Source organism: Mustela nivalis (genome assembly GCF_964662115.1).
Source record: "Mustela nivalis genome assembly, chromosome: 2".
Taxonomy (NCBI): Eukaryota; Metazoa; Chordata; class Mammalia; order Carnivora; family Mustelidae; genus Mustela; species Mustela nivalis.
The window spans coordinates 173,635,690-173,659,285 of NC_139021.1; the positions used below are offsets into that span (position 1 = coordinate 173,635,690).

The following is a 23,596-nucleotide window of genomic DNA, read 5'->3' on the forward strand; positions in this document are numbered from 1 at the left end:
CCGTCCCTGGATTTTTACTTTGTCATTCCGTGACCCTTATGAAAAGATTTATCTGGTAAACACTCCTTCTAGTTCAATGCAAGGAAAACAAAAGGTTCAACTTTATATAATAAAGGTTTGGCTGCTGCTTCCAATACTAAAAATCAATTTACTAAATTGTTGGAAGTAAAATCCCTACATGGAAACTAGGGTTTGATTAACAAAAATCCAAATCCCTCCTATTCTAGAAACTTAAACTTGGTAAACATGCTCAGTACAAATGTGACCTGTTACAATGGACCAACTGGAGTTGACTAAACTGAATCTAAAAGACTCCGCCCATTAGCTAGGGAGGTTCCTTTACTTTACTTTGGAGTAGGTTTTCAATTAGCAATAATCGCGCCTCGGATAAACCTCATTGGCTCCGATACTGCCACTGCGCAAAGTCAGCCTCCGGACCACCAGGGTAGAGCTCATATGGGTTTCTGCTAATTCCTGTGACCAAGCTGATAGGAAAAAACAACAACAATAACAAAAAACCGGAACACATGCAAAGTTAGTTGTGAGGTCTCATACATGCCTATCAGGACACAAATGCAGACTCTGAGCTCCAGACTTGCTCAGGTGTTCGTTCCTGGCTGGGGACAGAGTGGGCATTTCTCACTCGCCTGGTTCACAGGCAGACAGTGAACAGACTATGTATGAGGGACAAAGACGATCCATTTGCCCCTGGAACCGATGCAAGATCCCTACTCTGACTGCCGTTCCCTCTGCACTGACTTGGTGCCATACACAGCCAGCGCTTTCCATTTGCTGACTTACGACCCTTAGAATAATCCAATGAGGCAGCAGCACTTTAACAGCCTCATCTCAGAGATAAAGAAACTGAGGCACAGAGGTTGAGCAATTTAAGGGCAAGCCGCTCATAAAGGGTTCAGACTCAGGTGGTCTGGATCCAGAGCCCGTCCTCACTGCTACATGACTGTCGGAGCCCATCCTAAGTATCTGTACGTGGGAGGGCATCTGGCCCTAAGCAGGCCCAATCTCTAAAACCTTGATTACCTGCAAATAAACAGAAAAACAAACATACCAATATAAACAAAAATACCTAAGTACTTATGAGATATCTATCCATAAGCACCTCTGCCAATCCAATACTTCTCAATCACATTAAAAAAATTAGTAATTATAAAAGATCATTTCATGTTAAAAAGGGACTTAGAGGCAGATGTTTCAGAGAGGAAGAGAAGAACAGCGGAGAATTCAAACCAGCTTACTACTGCTATCTGCTTCTGCCGTCACCTTTCTGCGACGCAAAATCCTTTCTAACTCAGTTTCACTGTTTTCAGTGTCAAGGGATTTTAAGCTTCTTGAACTAGTGGATTTGTTAAGTGTCCCCTAAAGTGAAAACAAAACAAAAACAAAAACAAAAAGGTTAATGTCTTAATACAATATACAAAATATAAAAATCAAACCAGCAAAACATTACCAGAATTTGAATGGAATTAGGAAACAGAATGCATGTGCTGTGTATCTCTCTCTATACATATATTAATTTTTAATGTGTGTATCTTCAGCAACACACGATGCTGGATCCTTTAAGAAGATGCTACCGAGGGGGTAAGATGTCAGCTCTCACACCGGAAGGACAGCACAAGAACCCCTCTCGATGAGCTCACTGAGACTCAGTGGCGGGAAGTACCTGTACGTCGATGGTGAAGATGTGGATGGGGTTGATCGATCGTGGGGAGAAGAGAAGAGAACTCACCTTTGAAGGTTTTCTTGACACAGCGGCCATGAGCTATTGAACCCCAATCCTCATGGCACTGACAAGTGTGTCTGAGTCTTCAGAACGACCCTAACCCCACGCCTGGCGGCAATGGTGTCCTGGCTCACCGGAGGCGCGGGCTGCTCTCCTGCTGCTGTGCCAGGGAAGGGATGACCTGAGGGCACCTTGATTCCACTGCGAATGGGAAGGGTTATCAGGACACAGGGAACCAAGGAAAGGAGGGCATAGTCACTCCAGATCCCTAACAGAGGATGTGGTGACTGTATCATCCAGGGCCCAGAAGATACGGAAAGAAAACAAGAGATGGCACACAGCCAAGTGCCTGCTGAACTTGGTACTGACTTTCAAGACAACAGAGAAAGACCCAGGTGATGGTTCCCTGGCTTGGCTCAGTCTGTTCTAGAGGGAGAACTATGGCTTTCTATCTCCCAGGGCCAGCCACGGGTCTGTCCGGAGTGCTGGGTGACACACTTCACATCTTGTATGGAAGGATTCGGCACTGCACCATTACTAGGGGTTCATTTTCTTTCGGAAGAAATGCCCACTATTTCTTTGAAATGGCCTTCCTTCACTGGGCCACGTGCTTGGGCAGGGGGAAGCCAGGGGATCCACAATTTTTGGATCTCAGCAAATCAGAACCTCAAATCTGGCATAACTTGCCAGACTTCCTGTCAGAGTCAGAGGCAGCTTCTGTCCCCCAAGGCTAACAACCAGGCCAGCCTTTGTCACCTCAGCTCTCTGCGTGTTTGCCTTAATCCTGCTCCTGCCCCCTGCCAACTTCCTGAAGCACTCGAAGAATTCTACCCACTAAAAATGGTAACTCGTGTTTCTTCTTGAGCCTATAAAACAACAAAAAAAGTAGCTTGTAATACTTAGGTAGTTAAAAATCTCACAGGATACAGGTTATCATGTTTTGTTTAGGAAGGTTTCTTCCCTAATTGGGTAAAGTCTTTGAGAAACAGCCTGTGGGGGTGCCCCACCCTCCCCACTAACAAGATTAGGAGATCTTATTCTTTTTCTATCAGCTACCCAGCTAAGACTAAGGTGTAACATATGTAGGTAAGGGTCAGACTATAATCAAGCATATAGTACTCCACCCCCCAAGTTACCTCTTTCTGCTTTTCATTTATTGCAAAAATTCATAAAATATATTCGAAGGAAAATCACATTACATGTAACATATGCAAAATAACAGCTAATTTTAGAACTTAAAAAATTGGATAATGTGGTTTATTTATTTGATAGTTAATGCCGATCTGTAACCTACTCATCAAGGACTTAATTTATTTAATAAAATAGGACCAAGACTTGGCAGGAAAAGAAAATGTGCCTAAAGCCAAATGAGACAAAGTTGAAGAAAAATGTACTAGAGTAACTATTCTCAAATCATGCATTTACAATTTTTAAAAACTTACCAGTGGTATCATTTGTAAATAGTTCATTTGAAAAATGTAAGGCCTTTACTACTGAAATAACTCATGAAACTATTACACTGTTTGAATGTCAAGAACATTCTTTGATTTTCTCGGGCTGGAGTTAATTCGAGAAAGAGATGGGTGTCTGTGTACACAAGCCTACACATATACCTTGCAAGGATATCTTTTAAGAAGAAATTCTCTCTGACCATAATCCCGACTTTTCATTTGAATAACAGCATTAACTTCTCCAAATTCTGATGCTGCTGGGTCGTCTGTCTTCTCATCACACCTGACACTGAGAGGTTTCATTTTCTAAGTTCTAATCTTTGAATCTGGAGCCTTTTTTCCCCATCCACTGACTGTGGTGACTAATACATGAGTAAACTTTAAATATGCAGGCACTTGTGGAGAAAAGAAAGATTCTACGTGACTCTCAGTTGAAATGTTCCCGGAGCTCAGCTGATAAAGTACCAAAACTATCTAAATTTTCTGTTTATGTATGACTCGTAAAGTCTGAGAATCAGAAATTCACTTAGAAGGCATGCGGTACACAGAATTCCTTTACTTTACAGAGAAGAGAACTCAAACTCAGAGGGCCTTGGGGTCTGGACCAGGCCCCTTAGTAAGTCAGTAATAGGGCTCAGTCCCCATATTGGTTAAAGGTTCTTAACACTGACTAATCTAATGGTCAGGAGGCAAAACCAACTATTAGATGATTCCCTCTGAAAAACTGAAGATGTTCAGGAAAAACCTAAAAGATAATTTCTTAGGAATTGTTTTTATTTGAATTAGAGGCAACTGAACTTTAAAGAGACTTTTAGATAATTTGTATGGATTTAATCTTCAGAAATCACTCTTCCTACTTAAAGTGACTTTTACGTGACTGGGGTGATTCAAGAGGTTTCCAAAACCTCCAAAAAAAACCCTTGTGTGACTATGAGAAATAAATTGTAGGTTTCTTTAATCTATAAGACATACAGCTTCTAAAAATTCCGTGGACACAGGCTTGGATAAGTAAGTTCGGTTGACACTGAGACTACAGCAACTGACTTGGGAAGGGTCTACATCCAAAGAAAGGGAGATTTTCTAAATCCCAAACCAGAGATGTGCATCTACTTGTGTGCTAACTTCCAGCAAAAGGCCCAGTCTCCAAATGGCGATGTCCCTCCAACTCAGGTCACATTTGATTTCAGCAAAACCACCAGTTTCTGCTGGTTTTCCTGGTTTCTGTTCTAAGTCAAACTGAGCATGGAATTTCTTAGGTTTCTTGGCCTCTCTCAGCACAGGGGCCAACTCTCCACCACAGTGTACCCTTGGCAGGCTTTCCACACTCGTGTGCTTTGCTGGGTCCTAACTGATAACCTCAACAGGCTGCATGCCAGCAAAAAGCACCAACAGAGCCTCACCAAAGAGGGGCTTCCCTTCTCTCCCCTTTACAAGAAGTTGTGTGGTTTCTTGGCCCCAAGTGACTGGGGGCCCCCAACGATCCATCGTCCCTCAAAGGGACTTCTACGGAAGTCCTAGAGAGCTGCCATTCAGCACAGACGAGTAGGGTAGAGCACCATGAGTTCCACTTCTTAAAAAACACTAAATGCAAAGTAAAAACATGGCTAATTGAATTATGGCTATTAGGGATACCTTAATGCCAGATGACATACAGAAATCTAATAACAAATCCAAAGGGAAGAGGATGGGGGCACTTTGCAAAAAAGATAGAGGTTTTGACAATTTTTTAAATGTGTAAATTATCTCCCAAAACTCTATTCTGCAAACTTCTCTCCTTGAAGTGGCACACAATTATACTGAACATGACTGGCTAGTGAACGTGACCTTTAAGCACTATCATTCAGTAAACTTGTTACCATACAGCACTAACAGGGAGGGGGCTATCTTGGCTCATCAAATGTCCTCTGTATCTTAAACAGATGTCTGACTGTTCAAGTAAACCCCATTTTTAAATAGTCAACCTCAGTGAGCCTTTTCACTCATGATCAGAATCCTACTCCGGGGGGAGCTTCATGAAGAGGAATTAGCACCCTGGTGTGCAGACAATGAAAGAGCCCAGCATAGGGAGTTCTCACTGGATAACCAGGTTTTCTCTTCAAAGAATCCATTAGATAATAACCACATACTTTTCCAGTGGTTGGTTGTCACCCTTTTATTCTGTAGGTGGACCGCCACTGCCAGCCAGGCCATACCTCTCTCTAGGACTAATTTCACTCATCTAAATCTAAAGCAAACTAATTAAGCCATTCTGAGTTCAGTCTGCTGTTTCATGCTTGATGAAAATAATTTTGTTTGCCACAATTAGGCGGATGTCTACATGCAATGCATAATCAGCACCATAACAGCAAACATGGGAGTATCAGTTCTCAACCTCCCCACCACGGCCATTGACTGTGTGTAGCAAGTGGTGTTGGGACTGTAACAGGATCTGAGAACAGAGCTCTTAGTGCCCGAGACATTTTCTCAGTGAGGTGTCACTAAGTGAGGTGGTGATTGTTGGACAGGGCAGTACATTGTGGGCAAAAGCTCATAGTTTGGAAGGAAAAAAACAGCTGGAGATGGGCATTAGGCCTGTTCTCCAATGGATAGGAGTTAACTTTAGAGAATGAAATGAGTAATGGGGCACTTGGATGACGCAGTCGGTTGAGCATCTGACTTAGTTTTGGCTTTGGTGGGGACCTCAGGATTGTGAGATGGAGCCCCACCTTGCATTCTGGGCTCTGCAGGGATCCTGCCTGACATTCTCTCTCTCTTCCTCCCTTGGCTCCTCCCCGCCCCTCCCCCCATGCTTGTGTAAGCTCATGCATGTGCGCATGCGCCCTCTCTCGTTCTCTCCCAATTAAATAAATAAATCTTAGAAAAAAAAAGAAAAAAGAAAGTGAAATCAGTAACCTAAAGACAGAGACTTTTATCTTATTCTCCAACTTATCATCATGTAATTTTTTAAACTGTGAGGAAGAGCAGACAGTGGCCCTGATCACTGACACTAACGTATTTGGGTAGGAGCTCAGGTCGACATTTTGGCACCAACAGTTCCCCTTCCGCGTCCCCAAATTAAGCATTGTCCATGTAAAAAACTCTACTGTGTTTCCATTATGACGCCCTAATCCTCTGATCTGGTCACTCTGTCTTGAGGCTGAAGGCAAAGACTGGAGGGCAAGAACAGGAAGTAACGATTCTGGTGAAAGTGTAACCACTCTTCTAGAATAGCAGCAGCAGGGTATGGATGCATGACACACAGTAACATATCTGATGGAGCAGTCCACGGCAGGATCAAGAGAACCATCATAAGAACTGAGGATTATTGTGAACGAAAATAAAACATATCAAAACCAATTATTTGTAAAAATAGATTTAAAAAATATTCTCTTCTCAGTTTCCCATAAACTAAAGAATAAAACCCAGATCCATTCTTACCAGTATGCCCTTCAGCTCGTTCACCGCACTCTCAGAGCCTTTTGAAGAGTCTGGCTACAATTTTAAAAAGAAAGGACAATTAATGATTCGGTTTAAAAATACTAAACAGTGATTTTTACATGGCCAAGTATTGGCAACTTCTATTGACTATTTTTTTTTTAATTAAGTCTACGTCTTACGGTTAGGAAAAAATATTAGACGGGTTAGTGCTCGCAAGGGGCAGTGAAACAGAAAATTAGGAGAGGCAGTCGAAGCAAGAGGACTCAAGCCCACATCTGCTAAATGCCATTTTGTTACTTCTTGTTATCATCAAACAGAGAAAAGGTCTGGGAAACACCAGATCTCAGGGATTCTATTTCAAATTATTCACTTTTTACAATAAGCAGCTCTCTGCTGGCACTGCTGGATGGGCAGCCGTGAGCGAGGAGCGGGAGGGAAGGCAGCAGCGCGGGGCAGGCGGCAAGCGACAGGGCAGAAACCTCTCTCGGCTCCGCTAGCTCCAGGCGGATGCCGGCTGACAGGGGATGGCACGTCTGGTTGCAGGAATTTCACAACAGCACTGAGTCAGGAGCAGGGATCAGCAAAGAACCTGGCTTCATAGGAGAATGTTAGCATCACTGGCCACCGAAGCAGTAAGAGAGGCCATGGAGGGCGCACAGCCCAATGCCCTTACTTAGGAGGAAAGGTGCACCTTGAGAAGGGCTGTATTGGAGTCTTGATGACAAGCCCGGTTGGAATCTGGCTTCTGGCTACGCCACGAACAAAATAACTTGAAATGAAATTCTGGGGAATATTCGCCTACCCCACAATACCTAAAAGTCTCTGTGGTTCCCTCGACTACCTTCACGGAGGGAAAATCTAGCAGGAGGTCCTCAAAAGACGACCTCTGATCTCCCCGGCACCACGTCCTCTCACAAGGACAGAGAAGAAGAGAGGACATGCAAGGGACTCCCTGGCCTCGCTTTCCGGGAAAAGAGGCAAAGGCAATCTCTCAGTCATGGAGAGACGGGGAGGGATTAATCATGACCTATAACCTTTCCTTCCAAGAGCTAAGAAAAGAGGAAGATCCGTGCCAATTTTTTTTTTTTAAATGGACAGTGAACGAGGGAGAGAGGGGGCAGGAGAGGGACAGGGACGGGGAGAGGGAGAGAGGTCTGCTGCTTATGTACCAGTCGGATGAAAACATTCCGCTTTCACAGGCTACGCTTTCTGGGAAACACGCGTGCCAAGAGCGCCAGTCACAGGTGCCAGCCCAAAGCTCCAAGACACTAATCGCAACCGCAACAGTATCAACGATGACATCAAGGAATTTAGAAAGTTTGCAGCTGAATGAGTGTTCTCCAGGGAGGCCTGACTTCTGCAGGTGCGCTGCTCGGGGGAGAAGCGGTGACTAATGTCTGGGAAAGCGCCCTGGCTCCAGGCCACTCAATGCCCATGCCACGCCACTGCCTCGGACTGCAGCACCTCCTACAGCCCGGCCGGCGAGTGCTTGGCCCGTGACCTTGGCGGGGAGTCAAGCACATGCAGTGGCCACTTGCTCAAAGGTGACTACGTGGCTGGACGATTACCCGCGGAACACCCAGGCGTCCACTCTCCTTGTTCGGCTGTTCCCCAGCTCTGCACTGACATTATATAACAAGTAACTGTTGGAAGACTCAGGGCAAGAAGAAAGACAAAGCGATCCTCTGAAAAGCAAAGTACATAAGAACACTGATCGCTTAGGATTCAACAAGCTTTCAACACTTTTCTCTCTAAACTAATTTTGGCTTCTTCATGACATTGCGTTTTTCTCTAGTCTGTTTGGTTTGGCTGATTTGTTCAGAAACGGTTGTGATGTGAAAGTCTTACACCATCATCCACTTGAGCCCCACGACAACCCCGTGAGTGGGAGAGGGCCAGCGCTCCGCCCAGTCCGGGGAGAGAGGAGCCTGGTGAGCGGGAGGCGGGTAGCGTCCGGCCCCAGCTCCGGCAGCAGCAGCGAGCTTCAGACGCCAAACCCCGGCGCCCAGCCCACAGGCCAGACTGCGGACGCTCCGTCCCTCGCCTGGGAAACTGCTCAGAGCACTAGCAGACCCGCACTCCAGTGGCTGCAAAGCTTCCGTTTCACACTCTGTCAACCCACTGCTTGCATTTGGGTATTCTTTCCCTCTTCCCCCTTTCCACAGACAGCCCTCCCACCACGACAGCTCCTGCCCTGCCCCGCCACCTCGCCGGCCGGTGATCAAGTGACAACTTTTTAAAGTCCAGCAGAATTTGTACTGAACAGTCATGATCCTTGGGGTCACTGAAGCAGCGGAAGAGGAGCATCCATGAGAGTAAGAATGAACCTTAAAAGTTTGGTTTAGAAAAGAAGGAAGAGGACCCATCTGTTGATGCTTTATTACAGGGAGAAAACAAATAAACAAATCATTTTTCAAGACACAAAATATCAAAACCCTACGGTGGGTCTATTTCAATGGGATGCACCCACGAGGGAAGGGAGAGGTACTGAGCTGGCTCCAGGCGCCAGATCTCGGTGCTCCCCGCGGTCTAGTTCAGAAGGCAGCTGAGGATACAGATACACAAAACGTTCTCCTTGCAGTGGCCTGGACCAGGTTTGTAAAATAATGGAATCAGACAAACCTCACTATTTTCCCAAAGCTGTCTTTAGTCCTCCTGACACTATCGTGCTATGCCCCCTGTCTACCTGGCCCCTCTCCCCCTCACACGGAAACAGAAGCCTCAGGAAGGGCAAGGATTTTTGTCTCTTTTGTGTCCTGCTTTAACCCCAGGGTCTGAAACAGTACACACAGGCACACAGGAGATACTCAATCCATACTTGTTGAATTACACAAATGGAATTAAAGAAAAGAAAGCGCATTATCATCATTTGTTGGGTGCAGAGGTTCGTATCAAAGCAGAGGACAGCATCTCCAACAATCTGACTTTCTATAAGGATTTAGGTTAACCGCGGCTCAAACGGGAATCCTGAGACACGCTTGTATGAGAGCATAGCCTTTTATGACACATTAGCCTTATCCTAAGATTTCAGTCACCCTGATGTTGCTTTCATCCAATTTCAAACTTCTATTCTTGAAAAAAAGAAAGCATCACGGGAAAGGGAACATTTAGTCATTCCATACCTTTGCCTTCGGTCTAGCTGTCTGATTCACAGGTCTAAGATGAACTCCCTTTTTAATTCTATCCATCATCTCCTCAACTGCTTGCCTCTTCAGATCCGTGACTTCTTCAGCTGTCAAAGAACACACAGAGAAATCATCTTATGTTACAAGAAAACAGCTACTTTCTATTCCAATGCACTTTGTAATTAAGCACAACTGCTTCTCAGACAGAATCACAAGACATCAGAAAACAATTTACTGAGGTTAACAGCTACCAGGTAGCCACACTTTTTTTTTTTTTTAATTAAAAGAATCTCTCAATAAAAGACCTGTTTTTTTAAAACAAATTAGAGTTACAGGGGCCCCTGGGTGGCTCAGTCAGTGAAATGTCCTACTCTTGATTGCAGCTCAGGTTTTGATCTCAGGGTTCAAGCTCCATGTTAGGCTCCACTTAAAATAAAAATAAAAATAAAAATAAAAATAAAAATAAAAATAAAAATAAAAATAAATTAGAGTTGCTAATTTATAGCCTAAAAATCAATACTCGTTCATCTCTGTTAAAATTCAAGTGGATTCGATCCCATGTCAGCATAATGACAGACCTGAACTTCTGCAGCTTTCTATCTAACCACAAATAATCATTTGATTTTGCCTCAGAGATGTTTTTATAACTTATAACATCCTATGTCAAAGAAATCAGCCCAAAGAAGGAATAACTGTTAAAAAGCCATTTGGAAATAAAAGATAAAAGAGATCTGTTAACTTGCTGGAAGAAACCCACAGTCAGAAGATGAACAGCAGATAGGTGAAATCTATTTTTAAATTGCCATCTTTTGTTTAGGAATCACAATGAAAGGAAACATTTAAGCAAACCTTTTTCAAGTCTTTTACCCACTGTCAATGTTGAAAGAAAACATACACCTAGAAATGACTGCAATTAAGTAATTAAATTTGATTTTAAAAATTCAACTATTGTTTAAACTTTGCACTATTTTTTTTATAAAGATTTTTATTTATTTATTTATTTGACAGAGAGAGATCACAAGTAGGCAGAGAGGCAGGCAGAGAGAGAGAGAGGAGGAAGCAAACTCCCTGCTGAGCAGAGAGCCCGACGCGGGACTCGATCCCAGGACCCTGAGATCATGACCTGAGCCGAAGACAGTAGCTTAACCCACTGAGCCACCCAGGCGCCCTAAACTTTGCACTATTTTGCTGCAAAAACAATAAAGCTGTTAAAATATACATCAATTAGATGAATGTAGCTGAGGTGGGCTTAAAGCTACTGATCAGAATAATGAAATCTGTCTGTTGCACAATAGCTTGACCAAAAGCACTTGTTTCTGGAACATTTATCACCATCATTGCCATTCTAGATCTTGTATTTACATCTGTCTCATTCACTGCAACCGATATATTTAAGTACCTCACCAAGACCTTCCTCTAAGGCTGTTTAGCACATTCTACAATGCAGGGCGTACAGTAAGCACCCAGCAAGTACACTACCCGCTGACTGACCTGTTACACTTTTGGCTTTATGTGGTTGTGAATATTTTTGCTATTTGAGCAGAAATAGTTAACGCCCAAAAGGACAGCTTCTAAATGGAAGCCATCACAACAACATCCCCAAGGCAATGGATGGGAGTGTCGGACTTCGCACTAATAAGGGCTACACTGTGGCTTCTTTTTCTGCCAGGTGGACTTCACACTAACACTGACTGAGTAGCTACTGCTATTTCATTACACCCAGGGGAGCAACCAGAAGAATCCAGAAGTTTCCACCATCCTCACCTAGGCGGCACCACAGTGATGGGATCACCACCACTACACTCATGGTACAACCCGAGTCTTCCGACAGGGTCCTAACTTCAGTTAGGGCCCTGCCATCTTCACGGGCCATTGATATACGGGGAATGAAAAGTTCTCCATACTCAAACCCAAACAGCATTTTTCAGATCCAGATGGCAAGAAAGCATCTTTTGCCGGGCAACGTGGTAAACATGGCACCGAAGTCAGAACTCACCCACCAGTAAATGAAAGAAAGCAAAACTGTGGGCTGATCGACTCTGTGCCCTTAAGCAGCATTTTCTCGGGCAGCTTCTGCAGATGGCTTCCAAGCATCAACAAGGGGACAGACGAGAAAATTACTATAGAGAGAAATTCATTCATTCATTCGTTCACTCACTCACTCATTCAGTATCAGAATACCTATTCTGCACAACAGGGTGCGTGTGCTGACCCTATTCCAAGCAGGGGAGATAAAGCCCAGATCTGCCACGCAAGCACCTGGTAAGGGTATATAGTTTATTCCTGAGGAAAAGAAAATTTTTCTTAAATCCTAAAAAAAGACATGTGATTTTTCAGAAAGCCTGCCATTTTGAGTGAGACTTGAGAAGAGCTGCATGGCAACAGGAACACGGCCGACAAACAGATTAGCGCTCTGTAAGGAAGGACTGGAACCCAATTAAATGCACCATACAAAAACTAATTAAGGCAGACAGATGGAGAATTATGGTCGACACCATTCAAATTTGCTGCAGCATCTAACATAACAGGAATTTAAAGTAGTTTCTTATTTTTGCTTGCCAGAATCATAGTGATAATTCAGAGAAGTGCCACTATCTGTATTGTGTACAGATTATCAACCAGGCTTTAATTTCTTAGTCTTTTTCAAATGTAAAGGCTTAATTGGTCTTAAGGAAAAATCACTCTTATCAGATTCCCTGCGCAGGCACAATACCAGGGCAACGCTAGGTTAGCTACACAAGCTTTCTCTCTCACCAACCCTGCTTTTGAACTAGCAAAAAGCAATCTATACGAACTTCTGAACTATTAAGCAATTCTAATAAATCTACAAGAATCACGTACAGAGAGCTCATGGTATGTTTTGTAATTCTTTCTGCGATCACGCAGCTGGTAATTGTCTCACAAAAGCATGTAATCAGGAGGACAATGGAAATATGCAGGATACTGGGGATTAAAGAAAAGGGACAAATGAAGACAACAGGTCTAATGTCACTGAACTGCCACAGGGACATCAAATCAAATGTTCTTTGAGTTAGTGCTTCAAGGTCAGTCTTAGATCAGAAAGCTACACGTAATTAATTGAGGCTTAAATTTTAAGACCTACTTGAAAAATAAGTTCATTCCTTAAAGAAAAGACCCACAGACAAAACCATCACCTTGTTGCTCAATAAAACCTTTTGTTCCTACTTAGGGGAAATGAAAATGAATTTCTAAATTCCAGGGAATTACTGTTCTCTTTTATTAACATTTTAAAAAAGGCGTCTAAAAAGAATCTTATGCCACCTTGATCTACAAAATTTCTAAAGAACACATCATGGTTGAGTATGTCTGAATTTGACGTAAGGTCATAAAGTTAAGGATATTTCCTTAGCCACAATGATCACAAGAGCCTGCCGAATGAGGACTTCTGCCCCTCAAAGGGTGGTTGGAACCCCGTCTTTTTTTGTTGTTATTTTTTTAAGCTAACATTTTGAGTATTTTCAATGTGCTGGGTACTTCTCCAAACACTTTACATGTTAGGAGACTCATTAATTCTCACAACCACCCTATGAAATAGGGATTATGATTATACCCACTCAGCAGGTGAGCAAACTGAGGTAAGAAAATGTCAACATATTAATGGCCTAAATATTCGATAAACAGCAAGCATACCTTTAAAATCTCAGAACTTGTTCAATAAATGCATGCTTATCGAAATTACAGTTGTTAATTCAAAGTTTGTTAATTATTTCTTACATTTAGACCTTAAAGCTACTCCTAAAATATTCCACAGACCTTCCCTTACAATTTGGCTTTTTAAGGCCCATACCCTAGGGGCACCTGGGTGGCTCAGTTGTTAAGCCTCTGCCCTGGGATCAAGCCCCATGTCTTCCCTGCTTAGCAAGAAGCTTGCTTCTCCCTCTCCCACTCCCCCTGCTTGTTTCCCCTCTCTTGCTGTCTCTCTCTCTCTTAAATAAATAAGTAAAACCTTAAAAGGAAAATAAAAAGTTAAGAACCATACCCTAGCAATAAATGTTTTTTCATTCATCAGCTCTGAGAAGAATAGCAACTGGCCAGTAAAAGCCATCATAAGATGCTAACAAAAGATAACACTATGACAGCAAGACCTATCCCTGCTTAGAAATGTAAGCTCCAAAGCGTCACAGACGACCCCAACGTTTGATGCTCTGCCTTCATTCATCATTGTTGATTTATTCATTCAACAACTTGGTTTGGTGCGACGTGTTAATGAGACACGTAAGTAACGACCCTGCCAGACAGAGAGAGGCTGAAACCACGGGTGTCTGTGGTCCGTACCATTTCAGGTGGTATAGTTTAGAGTGGCTTCAGTTTAAAACCCCATGAGTGACTTCTGTACCAGTCACTCGACTTAAATTATCCCAGGTGACAACCCAGTAATTCAGGAATGAGGGAGAGAACACTGCCCCACATCGGGAATTGTAAATGAAACATCACTTTCATAAGGAAAACTATACGGTTTCTAACACTGGGGTTAGTAAGCTTAGAATACTTTTTTTTTTTTAAACTTAAGGATGCTGTCGAGGATGACAAGCCGATAATGTCATTTACTTAGAAGGGGAGATCATTTTATTCTGACTGCTCTCCTGACCTTCTAAGTCTTACCAATGGTCCCCAAACAAGATTGAAACAAAATTTTAAGTTTAACCAGAATGTCAGGAAGGCTTACTGTCAGTAACACAGCAGAGCTATCCTGCAATCACCAAAGACAAGACTTCTGAATCCTGTGATGCCTTGTGGCAAGCAAAATGTCCCTTTCAGAAGTACTATGAGAGAACCAGGTCCCAAAGCACTGTAAGAGGCAGGCACGAAAAGTCGACATATACAGATGAAATCGACTAGCTTTCCTCTGTAGTGGTTCTGCAGGGTTCTGTGTAGCAAGGCTAGGGTTAGGTCTTAAACTTGAATTCACTGAAGGTCCATACAAGCTGTGGGAGACCTGCAGGCAGGAGTAAGCCCTCAAAGAGTCTGCAATCAGTTCAGGGGAAGAGATGTGGAAATAACCCGCAAGCACCACAGCAGGGGCTGTGGGGCGGGACATCATAAAGCCTGAAGCAAAATGCTACAGCCACACAGAGCACTGGACCCAGACTAAGGAGCTAACACTGACCATCAAGAGGAAGTGGAGGCAGGGCCTGGAGCCTACACAGGAGACATGTAATTAGAGCCTCCTGCCCCAGAAAGCGCCGACCAGAGGAAGGCAGCAGAGCAATTCTGGAACGCAAACCCAGAGCGAGTGCAGAGGGGAGTCTTCAAGGTCACGGTCCAGCCATAAGGTAGAGCAGACATACAGAAATGAGGCTAAGCAGCCTACAACAGGGTTTGGACTCTATTCTGATGCAGTGAGAACACAGCAATGTCACAGGACACGGGACAACAATCTGAGGACATCAGTCGGCCAATGGTAGGAAACTAGGAAGACAGGATCGCTGAACCTGGGGGCAGGAAAAGAGGCCGAGAAGTCTGCACCAACTGGGCTGGACCCAGGCAAACCTGCCATGCTTTGTAACTAGCAGGTGCTGAGTTTAACGTGGGTTCTACTGGTCAGCCCGAAGCTCTGGGAGCCCAGCGCTGCTCCCAGCGGCCAATGCCTCGGCTCAAGGGAAAAACCCTCCTCCAACCCCATCATCACGTCATCCTCAACTTCGGCCGCTCTCCAGCCAGTCCAACCCCTGTAAATGCCCCTCCCAGAGCTGTTCCCGGATTTACCCACTTCTGTCTCCACTGCTACCACCTTCGTCTGAGCCACGCGCCTCTGAGTGACCACCTCGGCTCACCCCCTCTCATTCCTCTGCAGTCTGCTCCGTGTCCTCTCACAGCGAACAGTGTGATTTCTTTAAACAGACCAATCTCACCTTGCCACACCCCTACTTAAACTTCTCCTGGCCTTACAGTTCAAAAATCTCGACCACATCCGAAGTCTGGCTCAGACCTCCTTCTCTTGTACCCCACGTTCCAGTAAATACCAGCCTTTGTTCAGTTTCCTAATACGCCAAGCTCCTTCCCCACTTTGATTTGGTTGCCGCCCTATGGGAACTACTTTTATTCTAAATATCCCATCCTGACTTCCCATATCAAAACTACTCAGCTTAAGCACGGCTTCCTGATACCCACATCCCCCCTCCATACTCTTGTAGAAACATGTGTTCTTCCCCGAGGAAACGGTCCTTGCTTACTGCTCCCCCACTCAGTGTCACTCTCTGTCTTCTGTCTCCAGCACACAGCACGAGGTCAGTACGTAGCCGGGGCTTGCTGCGAACTCTAAAAAGTCTTTCCCAAGCCCACACCTGCAATCACTCCCTCTCGTTCCTTCATACCTCCTCCTGTAGCCTCACCCTGGAAAGCGGACACACCCAGCAGACCACACCTTACAGGTGACCTGCTCCAGACTGGGAGCGGCTCGAAGGCAGGGACCCTTTTCTTATTTCTTATCAGCTGCTAGGTTCCCATTTCTCCCCAATCCGTTCACAGTCAAAGAACTCAAAAACTATGTGTGTTGTTGAAAACCTGTGCTGAAACCACTGAGAGTAAAACCCAAGTGGGTAAGAATTACTTGTTTCTGGTTGAGCTGCCTTTTCCTTCTTAGCACCACTGCCGCTGGGGTGGGATCGCTTCCGGATCATGGACATGAGGGATCTTTGGGAGAAAGAAAGAGAAAGAAAGGAGATTACTGGGTGCTGGAAAATTCTAGAAATAACATGTACTGATTCAAAATAATCAGTACAAATCCAATTCTTTTCTAGGTGCATAAATGGAGAGCTAGAACTTAGGAGTCTACTTTCCATTTTTAATAAATTATTAAATTTTCAGCACTTTAAGGAAGAGAGAGATGTCTCATCCTTTTCTGCGTGGAACCGAACTCATTACTCTAAGAAGGGAGCCGCTATCATGACCAATACCGTGCAAAATAAAACAGAAAAAAAAGTCAACATGCATACCTACAATTCAGAAAGAGCTATCTATGTAAAACGTTTGAGGGAGAGGGAAGAATCAAAGAATTAGGGGATATTTTCAGTAAATATTTATCTGTGAAACATGCGCATAAAGACATCTGAATCTGAGTGACACAGAGCAGATACCTAAGGGACAAAATACATTTAGACCATGGTCTCTCTGGTCTATATTTATAAAATCCATATAAAAGGCAAATCATGATAAATTTAACATTAAATGACCTCCACATATGAAAAGACACCATAAAGAATAAAGAGAAAGGCCCTGGCTGACTCAGTCAGAGGACCATGTGACTCCTGATGTCAGAGTCGTGAGTTTGAGTCCTATGCTGGGTGTAGAGATTATTTAACTAGAAAAAACTTCAAAATTTTCTAAAAAAAAAAAAAAAAAAAGAATAAAAGGAAATTCTACAGATCAATAAAGCATATAATGTAACAAGAAAATGGATAAAAGCTTTGAAACACCATAAGAGATGCCCAAATCTCCAAAACCCATACCAAAAAAAAAAAAAAAAAAAATCACTTGACTTCACGAGCTACTAGGAAAACACGAATGAAACCCACACTGATATACTACTACACACTTATTAAACAGGCAAGAGGGACGCCTGGGGGGCTCAGTGGGTTAAGCCGCTGCCTTCGGCTCAGGTCATGATCTCAGGGTCCTGGGATCGAGTCCCACATCGGGTTCTCTGCTCAGCGGGGAGCCTGCTTCCTCCTCTCTCTCTCTGCCTGCCTCTCTGCCTACTTGTGATCTCTCTCTCTGTCAAATGAATAAATAAAATCTTTAAAAAAAAATTAAAAAAAAATAAACAGGCAAGAAATTTCTAGTCTGATATTATCATGTGCCGGTAGGTCTGTGGAGTAACAGGAAGACAGTGGATGACTTCAGACTGAAGATGGCGGACGGACCAATGGTGGAAAACTTTGGAAAACGCGTCAGGAATTATGCAGCGGAGCAGAAGACACACTGATCCTTGGAGCCAGGGGTTCCACCTCTGACCGTCTTACAGAAACCAATCCTTGTGCACCGGGATTCATTTACCAGAATCTTCATGTAGAATTTCCAGAACTTCCCTGAACTGGTAATAACTCAAAGGTATAAGGGCCATAATGGATAAACACACATAATCCATTTATAAAATGGATTACATATCCACGAATATGGATGAACTTGAGCTACACAACAGAACACGCGAGAATCTTACAAAGTAACATAAAATAAAAAGAACAAGACCCAAATGAATACAGCAAAATTCCAATATATAGTTAGAAAAAAAAACCATATGCATATTTATAGGAGTTTAGAGAGATATACGGAAGAAAAATTTTTTCTTGCTACCAGTATTTTTCTGCTTCTTGATTCGGAGGGTGAACACATGATGTTCACTTTGTATTACTTTTAAACTGTACAGAAGTGTGTGTACGCTCCTACACACGTTATCAGTCTCCCCTCAAAAAAGCTTACAAAAAACCCAAATGAACCAAGAATTCTGGAACTTTATTATAAGTGTTCACTATAAATATTCTCAGTGTGGTAAAGCGGACTTGACAAAGTACAGTCCTGAGGAAGCCACGCTGGGAAGGCGTATCGCTGCCTCCAGAAAAGCGGCACCTGGACGCACACAGCAATACCTGGCGGAGGACGGAACAACTCAGTGTTTCTTAATCACCGAAATTTTTAGATTTTTTAAAATTTCTTACTTCTGCCTTGAGATCTATGATTAATCCCTTCTCTAGCTGCCTTTTCTTAAAATTCCCAAACACACTGAATAATCTCTCACAAAGCACAGGAGAAAGCAAGCACTATGCTCTACCCTGGGAGGTTTCTAGAACTTACCAACAAGCACATTTTATTCCAGAAGTTGGAAGAAATGAAATCATGCAAACTTTGTCCATGTTCCCCATTCTGTCACTGACGGCAGAACTCTTCAATGTCTACAAGCTAACGTTCGGTGGGGCTTAGAGAGGGTTCTCCTCCGGCGAGGAAAAAGATTAACATTTGGTAGCCTGAGGAACACAGACTACTTTCTAATGTGGATGGGCCTCACACAATCAGTGGAAGGCCTGAATAAAACAAAAGGATGACCCTTCCCCAAATAAAACAGAATTCCTCTGCCTGACTACCTTGAAATTAGGACATCTGCTTTTCCCTGCTTCCAGACTTGAAACACTGCCTATTCCTGGTCTGGAGCCTGCTGACCTGACTGAGACCACACCACAGCCTCTGCTTGGGCTCCAGCTTTTTGACTCACCCTGTAACTTGCCACACACAGTCCATAATCATAGGAACTAATCCCTTCGAATAAACCTTGAACGGACATGATGTATATACATGTACGTATACATATACAGACACACACCCTTGCTGGTTCCGTTTCTCTGGAGAATGCTGACTAATACACCAATACACCCTCGCCCTTGACCCACATCTGCCCAGGACCTCTCCCGTGTTCACTGCTGCTGGTACAACATGACCACGGTCTGCTTCTTCCTCAATGCCCTAGACTGCCCTCTCCCCCAATCTCTGCTTTCATTCTATCCAAGGACTCTGCCAGGGTAAAATAAATGTGGCTCAGGACCAAAGTTAGAAAACCTTGATGAGTGGATTCAAAGTCCACTGAAACTCCATATACGTGCAAATATATTTCTTTGACAAGAAAGTACTCCTTGTCAAAAAAAAAAAAAGAAAGAAAAAAAGAAAGAAAAGAAAACCAACAAAGAAAACTCTGAGAAATTACATCTTATACTACTTAAGTTCACCTTAAAATAAAAATCATTCATGTTATTCAATGAAAACTTTCTTCAAAGGGCCCTTATGAAAGAGTTCATGCTTTAGACATACATAATCTAAACCCTGTATTCATTTCTCAGTAAAACTATAAAGTGCTCTGGGAAAATATTCTGTTTAGGTTATACTTTACTTTTAATTCCAAGGGCTTCCAGATTTGTGAGACTAAAAATTAAAGACAAAAGCAACAGTAGAATCGCGTTTTTTTTTAATAGTTCTCCCTCCTCATAGACAGAAGTGACCTTTCTTTTTATTTTATTTATTTATTTGACAGAGAGAGGGAAATCACAATTAGGCAGGGGGGGGGGGAGTAGGCTCCCTGCTGAGCAGAGAGCCTGATGCAGAGTTTTATCCCAGGACCCTGAGATCATGACCCAAGCTAAAGGCAGAGGTTTAACCCACGGAGCCACCCAGGTGCCCCAGAAATTATCTTTCTTATCAGCTCAAAATTCTACACCTTAGAAGATCAAAGTGATGAATTTCCTATTTTAAATGTCAAATTCAGAATATCTCCAACAGATTTTAGCTACCCAGGACAGAAAGAATTTATAATACCTGAAATTCTTTCAATGGATTCTTGGATTGAGCAGCTGTAAAAATTATTTTGCCTTGACTACTTCAATGGCTCGAAGCAGATTATGTCATACCCTCAGTAAGAAAACCTAATGAGAATCTTGTTAAAAGGCAAAGTCCCATTTTCATCATTGTGTGGGAGGAACATACTACACATTGTATTAACACGGAAAGACTTTGCAAAGGTGCAAAGTAGGAAAAAACTGGCCTCTGTGTGAAAGGATTAAACAAATCACATGAGTTAATGAAAGGTAAAAGAAAAAATCTAGCAAAATTTTAAATTCCCTTTGTTCAAAAACAAATTATAAGAAGTAGCTAACATCATGATATGAAGAGGGAAGCCGTCACCATGGCAAGCAGGTTGTGTCTTATGTAACTCTGGATGGAGTAAGAAAGAACCACAGGGGAGGCAAAACATGCCCCTAGGTTTCCTGGGGTGGACCGTGCTTACTTCAGGCACTCAATACCACCTAGTCACCTCAGGCTTCAGAAAAAGTGAATTCCTGTCTGCATATGTGATTCCCTGTCGCAAGAATGTAAACGTAATTTCTTCTTCTTCTTACGGAGGGTTCTTCTCTTGGCATTAATAAAGGTTTAAATATGAGGTTAGGGACAAAACATAATTAGCACTCTGAGTTTAATTACTAGTGTGTAACAATTAGTCCTGATAAGTATTTGTTTCCTTTAGTACTTTTATTTTTAAGGTAAATGAACAAACCAGAGCTTTTCAAATTCAAATTGAGGCAAGAAAAGATTAAAAAAAAAATTCTGGGAGAGCTCAAAATTCCTTGGTCTTCCAGTTGAAGGAAATCCTAACATCAGGGCCTGAAATCTTAACACTGAAGTATCAAACTTCTTTCTTTTTCTAAAGATTTTATTTATTTATTTGACAGACACAGATTATAAATAGGCAGAGAGGCAGGCAGAGAGAGAGGAGAAAGCAGGCTCCCCGCTGAGCAGAGACACCCCCGCCCCCATGCGGGGCTCAATCCCAGGACCCTGAGATCATGACCTGAGGGGAAGCCAGCGGCTTAACCCACTTAACCCACCCAGGCACCCCAGTATCAAACTTCCAAACCGCATGTCCAGCTCCTGGATTTGGAACATCCACATGCGATCTGAACGTCTCCTTGGAGCAGAGCAAGGCGGCGGCCCCAGTATTGTTTCTGCCCCGGGGTGTCTTAGGGCCCTTTCTCTATACATTACGAGAAAGGAGTGATTCATCGGCCTTTAGAAAATTTTCTGAGAGGGGCGCCTGGGTGGCTCAGTCAGCTGAGCGGCTGCCTTGGCTCAGGTCACGATCTCAGGTCCTGGGATAGAGCTCCGCAGGGGATGCCCTGCTCAACAGGGAACCTGCTTCTCTCTCTCCTCCTTGCTTGTGCTCTCTCATGATCTTTCTCTCTCAAATAAATAAAATCTTAAAAAAATAAAAATTAAAAAAATTAAAAAAAAAAATTTTCCGAGAGGAATACCAGCTGGTATGTTTCAGAGTTTTGATGACCTGTCCCTCCACTGATGCAATCTAAGGCAGTTTTTGATTCTGCATTTAAGGAAGGGATCCCACTACCCACTAGCATACACTTCAGGTCCTGTGAGGAGGAATGACAAGACCCACAGAGCAGTCCCCCTACCCATGCCTCCCAGCCCCCCACCACTCCCCCCAACCCCGGGCCCACACCCCATCGCCCACACTTACTTACCGGATGGGGTTGGGGGGAGGAGGGGGGAGCGGTGGTGGAGGTGGGGGAGGCGGAGGCACCGCGTTCTCAGACTGGTTCACACGTTTCTGGAGCTCATCAACTGCACGGAGAACAAGCATTCAGAAAGGAGCTGAAACAAGCCACTTAGCACCTTGTGCACACATAAAGGAAAAAAAATGTAACCTCTCTCAAAGTCAAGTTCTTGGTATTAAAGCAAAGTTAGAAATCTCAGTATGAAACTGCAGAAAGTCTTAACCTTTTCGTCATCCAGGCTGCGACCACTAATGCAAGAAGGGGTCTGACACGGGTCACAAGGAAATGTTACTGTATGTGGCTGCATGTACAGCTATGGAAAAGAAAAATAATTCAGGACAACCGCTGGACGGGTGGAAGTAGGGACTGAGCTGGTGGAAGAAGTATTTGTGGACAATGGCATGGATTACTCAGAACACTGAGAAACTGTGAATACTTGACTTTTAAAGGGTATAGACCAGGAATTAATTTCAAAGATGACATTTAGAGCAATGAATTTTAATGACATACTTTCCTCCTCCACCTCATTTCCTTCAAAAATTGCAAATCCTGGAGTTCTTAGTTTTAACCAGACTCAGACTCTCAAATGTCTGTAGCTTCAGAAACATCTCGCTCTTCTGAAGGAGCATTCTGGAAACAATTTATCCACCCAGTTCACTCACGTCCCGAATGAAGCAGGTAAACTGGCACCAGCGATGTGAGAGGGTCCATGCCTGGTGCCGTTCAAGACGCAGGCTCTGAGTTCCAGGAGCTCGATTTCTATGTATTCTGCAGATGTGAATACCTCTCAGAGGGGCTCCAATAGGCTCTAGGTACCGAATACTGTGTGCACTCAGGAATGGCCCCCTCTGTCCCCAGCCATTCCTCTCTCCATGAATGACTAAACCCCCAATGATCTGCCTGTTTATTTCTACTCTCAACACTTAAATAAGCAGTGTGGGCTACGCTCTCTGATGGCCAAGAGTCCTCTCGTCATTCATGTGCATGTGTCTGTCTCTTCAAAGAGAGTTTCAGTTCCTCGAGGACAAAAGGCACGGTTTCTTTTCCTCTAGATTTCTTATAGTACCCTAGGGTATGGCTGGCTACACACACAGCAGATTCTAAATAAAACATACTCAAAACTGAATCTCAGGTTCTCTCTAGTGTCTGTCTCTTCCATTAAAAAAAAAAAAAAAAAGGCTTTGGCCACAGGCTGCCTGGATATTCACTAAAAAGAATAGAATACTTCTTAATTTTAGATCAATTTTTTAAAAAGTAAATTGCAATTCATTTTCATTGTGGATTTTTAAGCACTGGATGTCTTTTAAAGGGAAAAAAAAACCCTACTTAGTTCTTCTATACAGATTTCAAAATTCTAGTATAAAATTAACCAAAAATATCTCAAGTGAATACTGAAGCTGTTATAAAAGGGAACAACCTGCCTCCTTAAATCACCTCCCTTCCAACAGAAACTTATTACTTATCCCTGTGTAATAATTCAATTCACACATTCCTGTCAAGCCTTCTGGAACTGAATGAATAAATCCTTTGATTTAAATATCCCCTGGTGTTTTAAAAGTTTTTCCACTTAATATACATATTGTTGCCCATTTTATTGTCAGGTGTGACACTGAAAGTATTAGTTCATAGGTATAATTAGACCACAGATGAGGGTTGTATGAACCCTGAAAGTTTAACTCTTTTGAAAACTGTACCCTAAGGGTGGCCTGGGTGGCTCAGTAGGGTAAGCATCAGACTCTTGATTTTGGCTCAGGTCATGATCTCAGAGTCATGGGACTGAGCCCCACATCGGGC

General features: G+C 43.3%; 1 protein-coding gene across 4 annotated transcripts in view; it reads right to left on the reverse strand.

The window, feature by feature from the left end:
• The window catches only part of SHTN1 (shootin 1), a 103,243-nt gene that overhangs the window by 18,963 nt on the left and 60,684 nt on the right, over positions 1–23,596 (reverse strand). For 3 of the 4 annotated variants that reach the window (XM_082719030.1, XM_082719029.1, XM_082719031.1), the window contains 5 exons: positions 21,770–21,869; positions 16,306–16,388; positions 9,732–9,841; positions 6,610–6,663; positions 1,257–1,377 (listed from right to left, as the gene is read on the reverse strand). In XM_082719030.1, coding sequence (XP_082575156.1) covers positions 1,257–1,377; positions 6,610–6,663; positions 9,732–9,841; positions 16,306–16,388; positions 21,770–21,869 — 468 coding nt within the window. The remainder of the gene's footprint in view (positions 1–1,256; positions 1,378–6,609; positions 6,664–9,731; positions 9,842–16,305; positions 16,389–21,769; positions 21,870–23,596) is intronic. The other variant, XM_082719032.1, reaches the window with a different exon arrangement.